The sequence below is a fragment of the Astyanax mexicanus genome, chromosome 3, assembly GCF_023375975.1.
Source record: "Astyanax mexicanus isolate ESR-SI-001 chromosome 3, AstMex3_surface, whole genome shotgun sequence".
Taxonomy (NCBI): Eukaryota; Metazoa; Chordata; class Actinopteri; order Characiformes; family Acestrorhamphidae; genus Astyanax; species Astyanax mexicanus.
Genome location: NC_064410.1, coordinates 6,969,506 through 6,987,251, shown reverse-complemented (window position 1 = coordinate 6,987,251; position 17,746 = coordinate 6,969,506). Strand labels below are relative to the sequence as shown.

The following is a 17,746-nucleotide window of genomic DNA, read 5'->3' as shown; positions in this document are numbered from 1 at the left end:
AAATATATTATTATTATTATTAATCTATGGTATATTTTTTATTCAAATTTTATTTTAATATTTTTGCCATTTTATTTTTATATTTCTGTACAGTTGGCAAAAACCTAAAGATATGTAGCAGTGGAGTGATAAAGTTCTGTAACTACAAGGTCGTTCTAGGGCCACTCTCAAAAAATGTAAATAAAACAGTTGATTTCCAGAATAAATTTGTAATATTGTGAGAAAAAATACATAATAATACGTAATATTACAAGAATAAACTCGTAATATTATAAGAATAAACTTGTGTTAATAAACTCGCATTATTGTGAGGAAAAAAGATGCACGGAATGCTATTTCGAGATTAAAGTCAAAATATTACAAGATTAAAGATGTAATATTGCGAGAATAAGTTCTATTATTATTATTATTATTATTGTTATTATTATTATTATTATTATTATTATTATTATTATTATTATTATTATCATTAATAAACTTTTATTTTGCCTGGTTTTACAGTTGGCAGGCTGTGCTGCGGCCATGTTGTTCAGTGTGTTGGTGGCGGGATTCACAGTGCTGAAGTGCCGTTTGTCTAGTCATGTAAAATCAGGTGGAGCGGATTCAGTGATTTACTGTTTTAAAGGTTTAGCGGGGTTCATCTCTGCGCTCTGTTCGCTGAGGAAGTCTGTGTGCGGCTAAAGTAACATGTTCGCGGCCTCGGGGTGAAGCGGCGGATTCGCTACACGGTATTTTCTGTGGTAAGTCGGCAAATTAAGCTAAGCTAACGAATCGGCTCTTGTGAATCGGCACCTTATCAGTAAACGAGTTGAACCGATTCAGAAGAGCCGAACTGAAGAGACACTTAGTTACACTCGGTTAGATTCGGATATATTTTAATGTGGTGCGTTGGGGGACTACATTTGTTTTTTTGTATCCAGATAAGCTCTAAAAATAGTCTAATTACTTATAATTTCCCTCATAAATAACGTTAGTTAACTAGATTAACAGATTGTAAGATTTTAATGAGATATGTTGCTTTTTTATTAACTTAGTTGTATCCCTCTTTAAATAAACATAAGTGCTTTTATAAATGTCTCCCTTACTTCATTAGTAAGCGAAAAAAACCTACATAAACAGATTAAACATTATATGATTTGATTTATGACTTGTGAATCCCTGAATCGTTTAGCTAAACAGTTCATTAGCTAGATTCATGGTTCATTTAAACGGCAAGTTCAAATGAATCATTTGTGTAAATTGAATCGAACTCAAGCATCGTTTCTGCCACTGGAGCCACAAAAGGCCCTTTTTTTCTTGTAAAAGCTGCAGCTAAACTGCTAGCCTGACTATCTGCATGTATTCAGATAGTGTAAACGTATTATTTATAGTGAATTTCACCTGTTTTACCGAGATTAGTAGTTTAATGTGAAGCTTGTGTGTTTGAATGAAGGTGGGGGCTCCTGGAAACCACTTCAGATCACCTGTTTAAATCACCCAGTAGCTTGGATCATGAACTGTAGCTTGTTATGATCCCTGTCAGTTTTGCAGCTTTTTAGTAGAAGGTGAATAATATGAAATAAATTAAGTAAATAATTCATAAAAAATCTGGTAAGCCAGAAAATATAATTAAGGTCATGTTAACCAAAAATGTCTGCAAGCATTTGTAGGTGTAAGGTGAAGTTTTGGTCAGAAATGGTAAGGGATGTTTGATACCACTGAGAATGTGGTATGTTAAGTTGGTCTTGATTAGGGATTGGACAATATATCATTATTGTGATTAGAGGTGGGCGAAATGGCCCTAAAATAATATCAAGATATTTCGTGGTAACGATACTCAATATGCGACATGAGAAATCACTGAATAAAAATATATATATATATATATATATATATAATAAAAATGCAACATGAAAATTGACAATTCTATTTTATTGTGTACGATATGATATGGCACACCCCTAACTGAGATATAAAAAACAAACAAGCAAGAATTTAATCAGATTTGTAATAGAAGTCAATCCTGATCCAGAATATCATGATACTAATAATGCATTTTAAATATCTCCGTATATCCATGACTGAAATAAAATAAATAATACTGGACAGATATAATCTGTGTAGGAGAGATATAAAGAGAAATGACAATAGTGTGATTTTTTTTTTTTTTTTATAAAAACAGCACAAAAGCATTATCTTTATGTGATAATTAGGAGTGCGTGATTTGGCACGTTATTGCAGGGTATAATATCGTTCACAGTATATCATATTATTTTAATCTTGTCGATATGTGGTCTCAAATATTGATAGTTTCATTGAAACCTAGACTCTTTAAAGTCTTGTCTGTTTTCACACCCATAAGTTGACACCAAGGTTTTTCTCTTTGTTACATTATGTACATTTATGTCGGTTTGGTTTGGTTTTACACAGCAGTTTATTGAATGAATTGAAGAACTCTCTCTGTCCTTTATATTAATTGATTTGTAGAATGTTGGGTATGAATTCGGTGAGTTGCTTTGCTTTCAGGTGTTGTGAAGAATTCTAGCGCTCTGTCAGAATCCGACTATCACGGTTCAGTAGATCCGGTCCGGATTGTGGTTCACCGCCCTCTTCACACCTGCTACTATAGTTCAATCCCAAACTGAAAATCTGAAAGTCTGGACAAAACAATGTAGGTGTGAAAGCACCATAAAACTCGCCCCACAAATTGACTTACTAAAGGTACTGCCTCATTGTTTAATGTATTGGGTAATACCAGATTCACACTACACGATTTTAACCAAATTTTTCAGTCGTAACAGTTTATTGTTGATCGCTGAAAAAACTTGCAGGCAAATCAGGGATCTCTCAGCGTTTGGTGCTTGTATGGTCTGAACTACTGAAATACATTCACAGAGCCATCACCGAATAAATATTTCTTATGCTAAATATCTGATCCAGTCACCGACTGGGATTTAGGAGCAGCGGCTACCTAAAGTTATAAGATCATGAAGAATGATATTGTCCTGCATGACCAGAGCTGTTTATAGAGGGTCTGACCACTTTCTTTCTCCTAAAATATCTGTTAAACAATATAGAGAGCCTGAGAGTGAGTTCTCTATGAATGGGGCGAATGGAGATAAAATATTAAGGAGTTGCTTGTTCTGAGTGTTCCTTTGATTTTAGAAAACAGAAAAATTTGTTTTTTCTGATGCTGTAAGGTATCGTAGAAAATATAGTAATGTGTTATATTGAGCGTTGCAGAAGACGTTATCATGGACAAACTGTCATGATGATAACATGACCCCTAGTGTAAACTCAAAGTTTAATTTCTTCATATTTTCCAGTGATGGACCCTCTAAACAAGTTGAACGTCATGCATCTTCAAGAACCCCTTCCCACTGCACTGGATCTCTCCATGGGCTGCAGACAGATTCCAGTTCGGGCTACTTCTGTAGAGGCCCTGGATCTTGTAAAGAAGGCCAGCCAGAGTGATCGCACCTCAGGGACAAAAAGCAGGATAGTGGCTGCTCCAGAAAGTGGCATTTCCAGACCTTTCAAGCAGGGTGTAACTGATGGTTCTCAACTGGACCCTTCGACTCGATTTGCTTATGAATCGAGATATTGTTCTGTGTCCTTAAACAATCCCAACACTTTGCCTTTGCTCAATGTACTGCCTGCTGTTGCCCTGATGCCCTCTCCATGCCCACCCATTGACCCTGAAGATGGTGTTGAAATGGACAAAGTGTTAATGCGTCCCTCCAGAAATCCACTTGAGAGGCTGATTTCTGCGTCACAGAACGTTGAGGTTGACAGTGGAACGCCAAGGCGAACCAGGAGGGCCACTAGAGCAGGGAAAAGTGCACTGAATGGACTGGATTCGAAGTCACGGTGTGTTAAAGCCCCTTTCAGTAGTAAAAATAAGGCGAAGTTGCTAATGACTAGGAGAAAAGGTTTTCTTGTATCTCAGGACCGTGCTTCTCCAACTCCTTCATTACATTCCACCAGCTCTGTGAGCGTCATTTCGGAAGACTCTGCCGTAGTAGGGAGACGGTCTATACTACGCAAGCAGACTACAGTAGAAACTCTCTCATCTGAATGTACGTTCTCTGAAGCGAATTCCCCTTGCTCTGTTGAGTACATTTCCAGTGACGACAGCGACGTAGTTGAGGTGCCTGTGACCAACTCGACCTGCGAGGAATCCCCCAGTCATCACCCACCTGCGAAAAAGGTAAACCGTGAAAGAGAAACGAGTTCTTCGCCAGGGCAGAAGCTTAATCTTAGCAATGACACCGGCTGCAGACGTGCAAGACGTGCCTGTCGAGCTAACGCACTCAGTTTCCAAGAAATTGCAGAGATTTTGGAGTCAAGTGAGGTATCCTCACCTGCCCTTTTGGAAGAAAGCGATGAAGAAACTGACACTTTCATCTCCAAAAATGTACAGTCTACCTCAGATGCAGAAGATGCAGACATGCTGAAACCTCAGAAGGGTAGAGCCACCTCTTCATCATCTAGCCCGACGAAAAAAGCGACGCCGTCTCAACGAAAGAGAAGGAGCAATTCGGTACCCAAAAACAGAAGCAAAAGCAGCGCACAGAGGAAGCGGACAAAGCCATCACCCCGCCGCAAAGCAGCTTCTGGGACGGCCAAGAGAAGGAGGAAAAAACGTCAACCATCCAGGTCGTCCACCTCCATGTTCTCCCCCGACGAGCCGGAGATCAAGCTGAAGTATGTTAACCAAGCAAACAAGGAAGAGAAGAAAGAGGGCAAGGGTGAAAGCTTCGCTCCGTACATCCGAATGGACCTCACCTCTTGCACTATCATCAACTTCCAGGAAGATGACAGCGACGCCAAGGCGAAGAAAGGCAGGCAATCTTCATCTGCTTCTGCGGCAACCGGCACTGTGCCCACAACCTCCTGTTTGCAGTTGGGAAGGCTTACCTCTGATGACAGGACTCGGACAGGTCAGCTGTGCTGCCTGTGCGGCAGGACGTCCAATTCCATAGGTTTGGGGGACTTGCATGGGCCCTACTGTCCCTCTGGATATCAGCCGGACTCTTGCCAGGTTGTAGCAAACCATAATAACAGCGAGTTGGTGCACGGTCCAGAGAGCAGCGGACACAATCTAGAGGTCAGTGAGGTGGAAGGCCCTGCTGAACAGTTCAGGGAGCAGATCTCGTCAGATCAGGAGCCTGGTGCCCCTGAGTCTGGCAGTGACTGCAGAGAGCGCTGGATACATGAGGACTGTAGTATCTGGTCTGCTGGAATTTTCCTGATCAAGGGCAAGCTGTACGGATTGGAGGAGGCGGTCAGGCTCGCTCAGGAAACTGTGAGTCCAAGCACACTTTACTTACTTACTTACTTATAGTGTTACTTTTTCCACACAAGAGCTAATATCTTGCAGTAAGGTCTGATTTATTATTTGTTTTGCATTACTATTTTTCAGTCTCTCTCATATTGGTGTAAAATCTTGTGATGATGTTCTTAGTCCACATGCCTTTTTCAATTCAGAATCACTTTCACAAATGCTTGTATCCCGCTGTGCATGAGGGGGCGCTTCAGCATAATTTTATGTATAGCAGTAGTGCCAGGAGGTGTTGTGAGAATAAAACGACACAAATGTTGTTAAATGTGTCTCGTGTGCCTCTCTGTATCTGCTGATTTTAACATGTTTTTTCGTTTATCTACCAAGCCTTGCGTTCCCACGCACATTCCCACCATCACGGTTTAAACAGCAGAGCACTCGCAAAGGCAATGCGCTAAGATTTAGTCATAGGTTGCCGGTTCTGTATAGATGAGTGTCTTGTCACACCCCTATTTGAGTAAGGATATTAAACTCATCCCAATAGGTAATGAAGTAAATGTGTGGACGAAGGAGAAAAAATTAAACTACAGTAGATACAGATTAGAGTACAGAGTATTTTAGTACTTAAAGAGAAGTATTTCTAATTTGTTACTATACATCTCTGCCGCTGAGCCTCCACTGCCCACAAAATATTAAATTCTATATATAATAGTTATATAAATTACAGAATACAGAAAATGAATCTTCTTTGAAAAATTGTTGTTCTTCTGAATGCTGCAGGTGTGCTCGTGTTGTGACACAGCTGGTGCCACGTTGGGATGTTTCTTCAAAGGCTGTCCCAATAAATACCACTTCCCCTGTGCTCTTCAGACTGGTAAGCCTACTTGTGCTAAATGTAGTGTGCCAGGCCCAGAATGATTTTGGCAAAGCTGTTCTGTCTGTTTTAAACTAATCGTAACTTCACCTACATTTTTTGGTCTTTTGTGTTTGTTTTTAATGGTTGTTCTAAAAGTTCTAAATTAGGCCCAAATCCCTTCTTATTTTTTGGCTGTGTAGATCCAGTATGATGCGTTCAGTAGAATTAGTTTAACGTCTATACTAGAGCTCAGAAATATGACAATATTTTATTGTATTGTAATATGTTTTCTTAGTGTATCGATTATATACTTTTTTGAACATATTGAGGAGCTCATCAGTGCATAAAGAGCACTGACCTTACTGTACATTTTAGTACAAAGAGTGTAAGTAGTCCTGATTATTTAAAGTATGTGCAGCAAGAACTAAATAAAAAGCCACTGTGATATGGATAAGAGAGAATTTGAATAGCAGTTTTGATACAAATGATGTATTTTTCTTCTACTTCATAGTTTTACATGATAAAAATACCTAAAAAAAAAAAAAAAAACAGGCCAGTCAGCCAGTTTCCTTTTTGGAAACAGCACTTTGGCCCAGTTTAGAACAAACCGGGACCCAGTTTTCCGAAAGCATCAGTCGTAATTGGTAGACAAAGAGAGTGTTCAGTGCGTTGCTCACTCAACCATTCAAGAATATCATGGTATTTTCTAAAGATATGAGTATCGGTAATGTTGAGTGGCTTACAAAAGTATTTATACCCCTGGGATTTTAAGTGATAGGCCAAAACAATAATTAACAGTAATGTTCATGTCTTTCCAAAGAAACTCAGTAATATTTAGGTCAGTATTTTGACTGGGCCATTCTAACACTAGGGCTGGGGCGGTATTGATTTTTTATAACCGCGGTAAAAAACTGACGCATCACCGCGATATTGCGGTTAACCGCGAGACCCCAAAACACCCCCCCCCCCCCAAAAAAAAAAAAAAAAACACCACAAATTTATTGGTAACAAATCTTTATTCTTCAAACCATACAGCCTACACACAACCTCTACATAAACCATAAATACAGCATAACAAGTGAACATATGCTGCCTGTATAATTCGTCATTGTACAGCTAACCTGTCTTTTTCCGAGCAGACTTTTTGAAGGAGGAGCTTGTCCGCCTCCCCCTTCTCCATCCATAGATCTATTTTAGGGCTGGCCCGAATAGCTGTTTTGAGCTCAGGATATTCGGCAGTAATTGGTAGCGAATATTCTAATATTCGTTTAAAAAAAAAAAGACGAATTAATCCATAGCAAAATTTTCCACTGACCCCCGGCCCCGAAAAAAATATATTTCTCACCCCTTTCCTCGGGCCGTTCGGGCTCAAGGCTCAAGAAGTCTGTGATAGGCGTCTGTTTTTTTTTTTATTCACACTCTTCTTATTTCTCATTAAATATCTACTAGATACAGATTATATCTGTACAGTATCATTTATTTCACTTCCCTCCTGAATATTTGGAGTGCATTATGTCTCCTTATGTTGTGTAGTTATGTAGTTTTCACCCCAGAATTTCTGCTGCCTCACACCAGGCTTCGGCTGCATCGCAGGGCAGGAGCGCAGCTGCGTTACGGCTATTTCGTTTGAATTGTGCAGTGCAGAGTATTACAGATTTTGTATTTTTGCACTTGGGCTATTAGCTCAATATTAAATATTTCGTTTGTTTATAAATTATTTTATATTCTTAAACCATGTTAAATTATATTCGATTGGAGGAAATTAATTCAGACCATTTCTTTTTTGTCCCGTTACCGTTCCGCAAAAAAAATCCCGCATCAGCCCGCCACATACACAGTTTTGCCGCACCTGCCCTGCGGTCCTAAATAAATTTAATAAATTACATTTAGTGCTTAAAATAAAAAAAAATATTTATTAAAACCGCGCTGAATAGTGCGGTCACGTTTCTTACCACATTACAAAAAAAAAATCGGTGTGTGTGTGCGCGTGTCGGTCCATTCTCCGCTCCTTTTTTGTGCTTAGGGTTTTTTTGTTGCGTGCATGAGAATCACTGCGTGATTATTACAATTTTCTTAACTATTTATTAATGTGCTCCCACATCCTCTGGATTGATTAAACTCCTGTTCCCGCCAATAACAATTCAGTTCTGTCTGTGCCGCAAGATATCCTGACGGGACCCGCGTCATATAATATGTTGATTAAAATGTCGTGACGTTAAGAAATCGGCTCGCAAGAGACAACCGACCAAAAAAAGACATTAGTTCCATTTTAAAATAATAGAAACCTGTCCTTTATGTTTGACAATTTTTGTTTCACTTTACGTGTCCTTACTCATCTGAAGTTTATTTATCTGAACTGAGTTTTATATGGTTATATTTGTAGCGGTTCTGAACTCAGTTCCGCGTGCTGTGAAAGAGACAAGGCGCAGCGCATTTTACCTCAGACTTGGTCAGATAACAACATTTCAGTAAAGATGGTGGTTATAGTTTTATATCATTGCTTTGCTGTTTGAACTACACTTCAACCAACCTTACTATTTTTCCCAAGACTGAGGCGCAATGCCGCGCGTTCTCCGCGGTGCTCACGCAGAACAGCCAACAGCCAGACAATGAATTAATATATTTTACTTTCTCAAAATGTGACCACGGAACACCTTACATGGCTCTATGGTTTACCTTGAGGTGGGTGAATTAGTTTGATGTGTTGGCGAGAGGTGCAGACACCACTTTCCGGCAAATCTTGCAGATGATTCTCTTCTGTTCTGAGTCTTTTTCTTCCTTTTTTCTCAACTTACTGAGCCTGCCCTGTAGCTTCCATTTCCGAGCCAATATTAGTGCTGCTAATCTTCACTCTCTTCAGCAGCCTCAATGGAGACGAAGTGAGCAGGAGACTCCAGAGCTGTTCTGGCCTCAATGAGTACTGTGATAGTTTGTGGTTGTACCAGGGGTGATTATATTAATAATACCACGCACCGCGTTTTGCTTAACCCATTCGCCGCCGCGCCAGTGCAGCGGCAGCACAGATAAATGACAAAAAATTTTATATTCGATATTATGAATTTTGAGATAGTTTGACACCAATATCTATCGCGATCAAAATATATTTGATATATTGCACAGCCCTATAGTGTAGGACTTACACTTGACATATTAATACTGAATTCACCACAGTTGTGCTTATATGGAGCATTTTACTACCGCTCAAAACGCAGTCAATCAGATTTGACAGCCATAAAAAAATGCGGTAATGACGGTAATGAGCTCATCACCGCGGTGACGTCCCATAACCGCGGTATTGCGGTAATAAAATTATCGTCACAGCCCTATCTAACACATGAATATTCTTTGATATAAATCATTTATAGAATCTGTAGATCTGGCTGTATGTTTAGGGTCATTGTCTTGCAGTCTCAAGATTTTGAAGCCTCCCACAGGTTTTCTTCCAGGATTGCTCTGTATTTAGATTCATCCATCCTTACATCAGCTTGATAGGTTTGCAGTCGTGGAGTACTTTTTCCGATTTTGGATGATTAATTCAACAGTGCTCCTTGGGATGGGAAAGTAATACTTGAAGAGCTTCGATCAGCAGAGTGCCATTATGGTGCAATACTGGCAAACCTAGGATGTCTCTTAGCATCGCTATCACATTGCATGGGTCTGAAGTAACTTCAGTGGTATAATTCATTCTAAAAACCTCTTTTTTATTTGAATTCTTATGTAGGAGGATAAGCAGGGATTTGGGCACTTGAGTATAAAACATGTGGTAGCTCTTTCTTGTTATGGTTGCCTGTTAAATCTCCTTTCTCTGTACTTCATTGCTCCACAGGTTGTTCATTTAATGAGGAGAACTTTACTATAAGATGTCCAAAGCACAAGGTAAGAACCCACAACACACTACATCACTTCTGCTTCAAATAAACACGGCTGTGAAATAAATTCCTGGTAATGTATTAATGGTTTATTGCATTTGACAGAAGCACCGTCTTTATTTATCCTTCAGAACAACTTCCACTTCCTTATTTCTTTTTTCTTCCCAGAATAAATCACCCAGAACCAGCCTGAGCAGACTGCAGAACAGATGACACACTACCATGGAGGGTATGTGCTTCTGCAGTTCTCCTCTCTTACCCGAGTCCCGATGCAGTACACTGGCAGATCAGTAAAAAAAATACAAGAAAAAAAGAAAGAAAAGTCACGTCCAAGTTGTCCCTTAATGTTTTTTGTTAATTCATTTTTAATTATGATTGAAACAGCCATTGAATACATACCATTTTATTATAAAATAAACTAAAAACATATTCTATTATTAGAACTTCATATAGAAGTTCATGATAATCTTTTTTAAATGCTGATATTTAACAGTATTGTTGGCAGGGAGAGAGTAATAATAGTTTAGTGTGGTGTGGTTAAGGCCTTTAATAGACTTTTACTGTATTGTAATGTCTCATGGTGGTTTTAATGCTTTTTAAAATTGAATATCTTAATGTACTAACCGGCCACGGCCTTTGAATATTCACTCGGCAACTAAAAAACGGGAAGTGGCCAGTATTCTCCTCTATAGACTTTTTGGCATGGCATCGCTAGCTCTCGCATTTGTTTAGTTCTGGTGTGTTGTCGTGATAAAACGTGCTTTTGTTTTTTAGCCAGATTTGCCAGTTACGAATTCCAATGGTGCAAAATTGCGTACCGATTTTTCGGCTGGCTAGTGCTCCTAACCACAGCTAGCACTCGCCCTTGGACAAAATACTGGAATTCTAAGCTTACTGTTCCCTTTTAATTTACACAGATTTCTCTCCTGAAAACTGTTCATTTGGATGAGTAAAGCGCTCCAGTTTCTTTACAGTAAGCTTAGAATTCCAGTATTTTGTCCAAGGGTGAGTGCTTGCTGTGGTTAGGAGCACTAGCCAGCCATGGTTAGCGATAGTAAATGCTGCCCGATAGCGGTAGACTGATTAACCCTGAGTATTCTGGTAACCCAGGGCGCCATCAGCTAGCGGTTTGCCCCACGTAGCTTGTTTTAACAGGGCAAACACGCAGACTACAGTCCGATATACTCCCCTCTGAACGGCGAAAGACCTAGTGCTGTGGTTAGTGGTTAATGCTAATGCTAATACTGCTCCAGCCTTAGTGCTGGAGAAGCTTCACTGAAACTCTTGTATAACGCTGCTCTTTAGCAGAGTGGCTTTACTGCTCCTTAATATCTGACTGATTGCATTCATTGTAATTTGTGACCCTGTGTCGCTGAAATGACATGTAGTGTGAAAGCCACAACAACTAAAGGAATTGCGATTACAGCACAACCAATCATGAAGTGTAAATAATCTAATTTTTTTTTTTATAATTTTATTTCTGATTTTCCCCATTTTCTCTAAATTTTGGATATCCAATTGTCCCACCCCTTTGTGCATCCCCATCACCGGTGACGCCCATGACCCTCGGAGGACGCGGACGAGCACACGCCTCCTCCGACGTGTGAAGTCAGTCACCCCTTTTTTCGAGCTGCTGCTGATTAATCATTGCCTGAGCAGCTAGCGTGCTTGGAGGAAAGCACAGCCGCTAGGTTCCGATTCATCCGCTCACAGACGCCTCGTGCCGCCCAGCGCCGCCTTAAGTGTGATGGGGAGAGAGCGCCATCTACCCACCCCAGAGGGAGCAGAGCCAATTTTGCTCCCTCTGAGCACCGGCAGCTGATGGCAAAGCTGCATGAGCGGGGGTTCCAACCTGCGACCTCCTGCTCCTAGTGGCAGCGCATTAGACCACTGGACCACTCTGCGCCCAATAATCTACTTTTTTAGTTTAGAATGGAAAGTTACCTTTGTTTTTGTGATTCTGGGTGTAACTGTTGTTGTGTTTGGTTCCACAGAAGAAGCTACACACCACTGACATTAAAATCTGAGGAGCAGCAAAGCTCTGAAGAGAAGGTGAATTTTCTCCAGTCGGCAGGACGGCCAGTCTGATGGAGTCTAAGGCTTCAAATAAGGATGAGCTCTGTCTGCAGAGGAAGAATCTGGTTTATGTTTGGTTTAAATCCACTAGTCATCACTATCATTATCATCTTCCTCCTCCTCTTCCTTCATCTGGTCACATTTTGTTTACACAATTTTAGTCTCGGATTTTAAGATATTGAGCTGTTTACAGTGATCTACAAACGGATGAATGTTCAACCTACCAAACCCACTACCATGGTTCCAGGACCCACTGTTGATGGCACATTTATTATTATTAATTATTTTGTTCTTGCCTGCCACTCTCCTTCATAATGGATTATCATACCATTCATTTGCATATGAGTGGAATTTAATGGAAATGTGATTTTCAACACAGCTGAGATTGTTTTTAGCTGGTCATGGCCAAATGTCTGATTGAGAGCTTGGAATTCAGTTCATTGATTTGTTTTCAATTGTATTATTATTATTATTATTATTATTATTACTATTATACATTACAAAGTGATTAAATCACTATGTCGAATTCTGACCCTCACTGGCCATATTGTTTGGTAACCCTAAGACCCCAGGTCTTCAAATCTGGACCTTGTATCTGGTTTCAAGTCCTGGATTTTGAACAGTTAATGTTTTTAACTGTGTTTCAAAGCCTAGCCTGCAGTCGTGGAAGAGCAGGTCGTATGAAGATGACTTCTCAGTAGTACGTCTCTGTTGATCACACATTTGGAACACTCTTATAAAAGCTTCATAGGGGCATCAATCACAAACATCCTGTGGAAACAATGAGGTGTGAAATATTTCTTTACAGAAATATAAAAAATAAAATAATTTTAGACATTTTAAAGCTGACTCTACACCAGAGTCATCTGGGCACTGGGAAGGATACATCAGTCGCGCCCTTCCTTCAAATCGTGCAAATGTTTCTCGGTTGTATACGAAGGATCCTTCCATTTGGAACAGCCTTCATTGATGGATCGGCTAAAAAAATGCAGCCTGTTTAGGTTGCAGCCTTGACTTTGGAAAGCAGCTGTTGATTGGCCACGTATTGTCGTACCAACTAATGATTACAAAATCCAGTGGAGTGGAAGCTGGACTCAAGATCCAGATTTAAAGATCTGTTATAGGTGCATTTTGTGGGTTTACAGTTGACTGTAGACCATCTGTTACTGCCTAATCTTCTTCATGCCCATTTATTCCTGCAAAATGACCATCCCTGACCAGCACATCAGTCCCACTGGACCACTGGTACCTGCTACATTTGCCTTGGTGGGATTTTGTTAGGATTAAACTCTTATGTTCACTTAATGTGACCACTGTATTAGATACACCTACTTTGTTGCTGTTGAGGCTCATCTTTTACTTTTCCACACACATTTTTAATATATATTTTATTGTATTGAATTTTGCATAGTCATACACATAACATACATATTCAACCCAAACCCAATCCACAAAACAATCAGAACAGTCTCAAGAAAAAGAAAAAGAGGACAAAAACAGAAAAAAATATTTATTTTGTAAGGAGAGCCCCTTTATCTAACAACTCCAATTGGCTTGGCACTCCTAACATACCACAACAATGTTGGCTGGCATCACCACTGTTGTGCTAAGAATGAACCAACTTTTATAAATCCCAGATTAGCCGGCTGGTGGTGGTGGTCCCTTTCCACTGATGCACTACAGTTTAAACTAGTCTAGTGTTCTATGTATTAGATAAAATACAAGTATTTCCCCTTAGTGGAAACATCTGCAGAGATGGTTTACTCCTGGACTCTCCTGATGTATCCTTCCAATAAGTATTAAGGCCCTGTCACCAATTTACAGGAACCCAGAACTTTTCTGTCGTAATCTGCATGGGAACGCCAGTGTTTGGATCAGTTGTACCAGACATTACCAGGACTTTATCCTGACAGCCACCTTATAATACATAATGAAGTTCGGGTAATGTTCAAGTGAATAGAGCAGGTCATTTCCAAACACTTGTCAGTTACGAAACCAAGATCGTTTTTCAGAGGAAATCCAGATGTGAGCACAATTGTGTGTGTGTCAGTTAAGGGTACTTTATATATTTTCAGATGTGGCCAGTTTTTTTTATATATATAATTTTTCCGACACCCATATCTCTCAAACTATAATGCTGCACAAGCCAGATCTTCTCAGAAGGTACCATATGCACTATATGTGAACATATTTAATTATAAGTATTTATGTTGATTTAATGTGTATATGCATATTTATTTGCAGATTTTCAACCTCAGCTGAAAGGACACTTATCTGGAAAGGCAGGGAATCTCAGTTCTCGTTCTGTATTTATTGATTGATTAAGTGATGAGATAATGTGATGGTCTGTGTATGATGCACTTTGCTTTGTCGTGTTCTGGAGTCTGAATTTATGGCCTGAGCTGTGGAGGAGCTGCTGCCTGTGTGTAGGATGTACAATTTCACCCTATGCCTTGTGAAGTCTCTGTGGGTCCTGTTCCAATAAACATTTTTACTACCTTTTGGCTCTTTTTCTTCCCTGCTGGTTTTAGGTTTTATTGGATTGCTATGGACTGGTTTGGCCTGATGGTGGTGCTGAAGGAGTCCTTTTCAGTTCATGGGTTGTTCAACTGTTAAAGTGGAGCAAAGACATGCAGGAGGAGGTAGAGTATAGTGAAAAGGTTAACTGAGGCAAACACAAGTAAAGTGATACAGCCTTGTTCTGTCGTTTGTTGTTGTTTGATCCAGACAGGAATAAAATAAATTAATTGAACATGATTAAATTTATTACATTTATTTTTAACTGCAAAACATAGAACAAAATTAGCTCACAGCAAGTTTTCACATAATTTTCAATGTTGCACTTTAAAAAAAGTAATTAAAAAAGTATGTAAAGTAAACAAAATGCAGTTTCGAAGATTTTATATATTGAAACACATGGAATTATCTAATTGAATTAATGTATAAAATTTGGGTATGTATCATTAGTAACACTTTTTTTTTTTACCGGTCTAGAGTGATACAGATGTATTGTATAGTGTATGTTCGGACAAATTTACATTTAGACGTGCATGCAAACGTATTTAAAAAACTTAAATCCAAAAAGAACAGTCCTGCATGTGGTTCCACACTTCTGAAATGGCAGCAGAATTTTTTTTTTCTAGCAGTGTATTGGGGATACATTTTTTTTCTTTTATCTTAAAATGTTAGTGACATGAAAGACATTATTTATATTTGGTAATATGCATGCATCAAGTTCTATTTTAACCCACAACAGCCCAGAGCCATTTCTCAATATTGATGCTAAAATATTAATTCAATCTCATGTGAAAAGGAAGTATACTTAAGAGGATTAAAAAATATATACTAAAAGTGCATTTTCAATTTAATTTACTTTATGAAAATACACATTAAATATACTATCTCTGTATTTCCATAAAATGTATAATAAGCAGAATGCTTTTAAATTATACATTGTGTTAATAGAAAAAATATATATATATATATTTATATATAATATATATATTATTTTTTGTATATATACTGCGTAAAATACACTGTAGTGTATCTTCTCTTCCAGTGTCATTAAGATGTACATGATACATCTCTGGAATGAATAAGAGAGCACTTAAAAATAATGAATTTCTTTTATTTTACCAAATTGATAACCTCTGGAATATAATCAAGAGGAAGATGCATGATCACAAGCCATCAAACCATTTTCTATCAAAAGTTATCCAAAAGCAGTGTGTAAGACTGGTGGAGGAGAACATGCCAAGATGCATGAAAACTGAAGTGGTCTGAAGTTTTTTTCTAGAGCTGTTTATATATACAGCCAAAGGTTTTAGTTTTTTTTTTATGCAAGGGAGTGATAACTAACGCATGTTAATTTAGCCTCACTACTAAACTTCAGACACTGATGACTAATCTGATGACATTTAGGTAGAGGAGCATTATAGTCAACTCTAGTTAAAAGCATAATATTAAATGTTTACATTTAGAAAACCAAATCAGATGTTTTATCTTGACACACCAGACTGATCCCATACTGGCTCATCAATCAGGCTTAGAAACGAGGCCCGTGGAAAAGTATGTGGTGTTTGTTAATGACACATTTCCACGCCTACCGCCTCCTCAAATCCAGTATGAGTGTCATTTAGAGGGTCAGTCTGGCAGTGTTAAATTTTACACGTAGTGAAATGCGAGGGAATTCCAGCGTCAGCACACATGGCAGTTATCTCCAGCCGTTCGTCTTCGTGGTGCACATAGCAGTGAAGCTGCAGCCCAGCACCTGTCTCTGCCCGCAGGCATGCCATTACAGATTTAGCTGATATGTGACAGAGTCTTAAGTTGCTAGACCTCCTGGTGATTTATTACAAGCAAGGTCAGAATGCAGTAATGCTTAATGGTGGCACTGCCAGCAGGCTGCGTGTGATAGATTGAGAAGGAATTCAGATAAACGTCTGAAATATGTGGAGGTCTACATTTACGGGGGCGGCCTAAACGAGACAGATTAGGCCTAGGCAAATAATGGACATTCTCCATTAGAAATCCCTTTTAGTTCAGCTGCAGACCTGGGCAAGTGTCTGACCGAAATACAGAAACTATATTTACTTAAAGGAGAACTCTGGTGAAAAATTGACTTTTGATGTAGTAAAACATGATAAAAAGTACTTACCTTTCATGAATAGCACATCTCCATTCTCCCACAGCATTTCGAGATCCAGAATTTTAACAGTTTGTCCGAACGAACAATCATTTATAAAGGAAAATCATAAAAAATTATCAGGGGTGCCTAGAAAAAACTAAGGGGGTATATGGTGCATAGGATATATATCTTTTAGACATAAGTTGTGTAATGTACTGTAATCAACAACATTAACAGAAATATACATTTCTTGTGATAAAAAGGTTAGTACACCCTATGCACCATATAGCCTCTAAGTTTTTTTCCTACTCTTCCATGCAGAATTCTATTAGCTGTGTTTGAGGGTTTCTACACGAACAGCCTTTTTAAATCACCCCAATTCAGAATTCCTTCTTATGGGAAAGGCCTCTATATTTCTGTTCTGGAAGTCCTCTTTAAATGGTGGATGAAGCTACCTTTTTTATTATTATAATTTTTTTTTTACATTTGATAAGATCTAATGTGATGTAAACCCTGTTACTCTGTTACTGTTTATCCCGTTGGTTTAATAGGGTCAGCTCCTGTTTTTGTCTGTGTAAAATGCTAATTGTTGTGTTGATTGTGTATTTAGGCCTAGTGAAGCTGCTATCATTAGGCACCTGTGGGCTATTTGTTTCCTGTTTGTTTACCCGGCCTGATTACATGGCTCTGCTCTCACCTCTCAGGGGTCATGAGGTCATGGCCCTGAGGTCAGCTGTGAGAGTTTTCTCAGACCTGTTCACAACAAACTGCACTCTCACAGTCCCTGTGCTACCGGTCAAATCTGTGGGCAGATGAGTTGACCTATATTGTTAATAGATAATTACTGAACAAAATCTATCATTTTGTATCTTTCTACCCCTTAAACTTTAAAGAAATACTCAAAAGACTTGCAGATGTAATTACAGCAAAAGGTGGCTCAAAAAGGGGGCTAAATAATTTTGCACATCAGACGTTTCAGATTTTCATTTGATTAAATTTGATTTTGAAAACCATGTATCATTTTCGTTCCACTTTACAATTATATGCTAATTTGT

The 17,746-nt window shown here is 38.9% G+C and overlaps 1 protein-coding gene across 2 annotated transcripts; it reads left to right on the top strand.

Annotated features, from left to right (window-relative positions):
* Window positions 1–523: 523 nt before the first annotated feature.
* Window positions 524–14,563, top strand: si:ch211-165g14.1 (nucleolar and coiled-body phosphoprotein 1). Of its 2 annotated transcripts, none has more exons than XM_049476090.1 (6): window positions 524–728; window positions 3,306–5,287; window positions 6,044–6,137; window positions 9,946–9,995; window positions 10,157–10,217; window positions 11,983–14,563. In XM_049476090.1, the coding sequence occupies exons 2-5, from the start codon at window positions 3,308–3,310 to the stop codon at window positions 10,199–10,201; spliced, it is 2,169 nt and encodes a 722-aa protein (XP_049332047.1). In that variant the 5' UTR covers window positions 524–728; window positions 3,306–3,307; the 3' UTR covers window positions 10,202–10,217; window positions 11,983–14,563. The 2 variants fall into 2 exon arrangements, with proteins under 2 accessions (XP_049332047.1, XP_007228674.3); XM_007228612.4 differs by having other exon boundaries at window positions 524–740.
* Window positions 14,564–17,746: the final 3,183 nt, after the last annotated feature.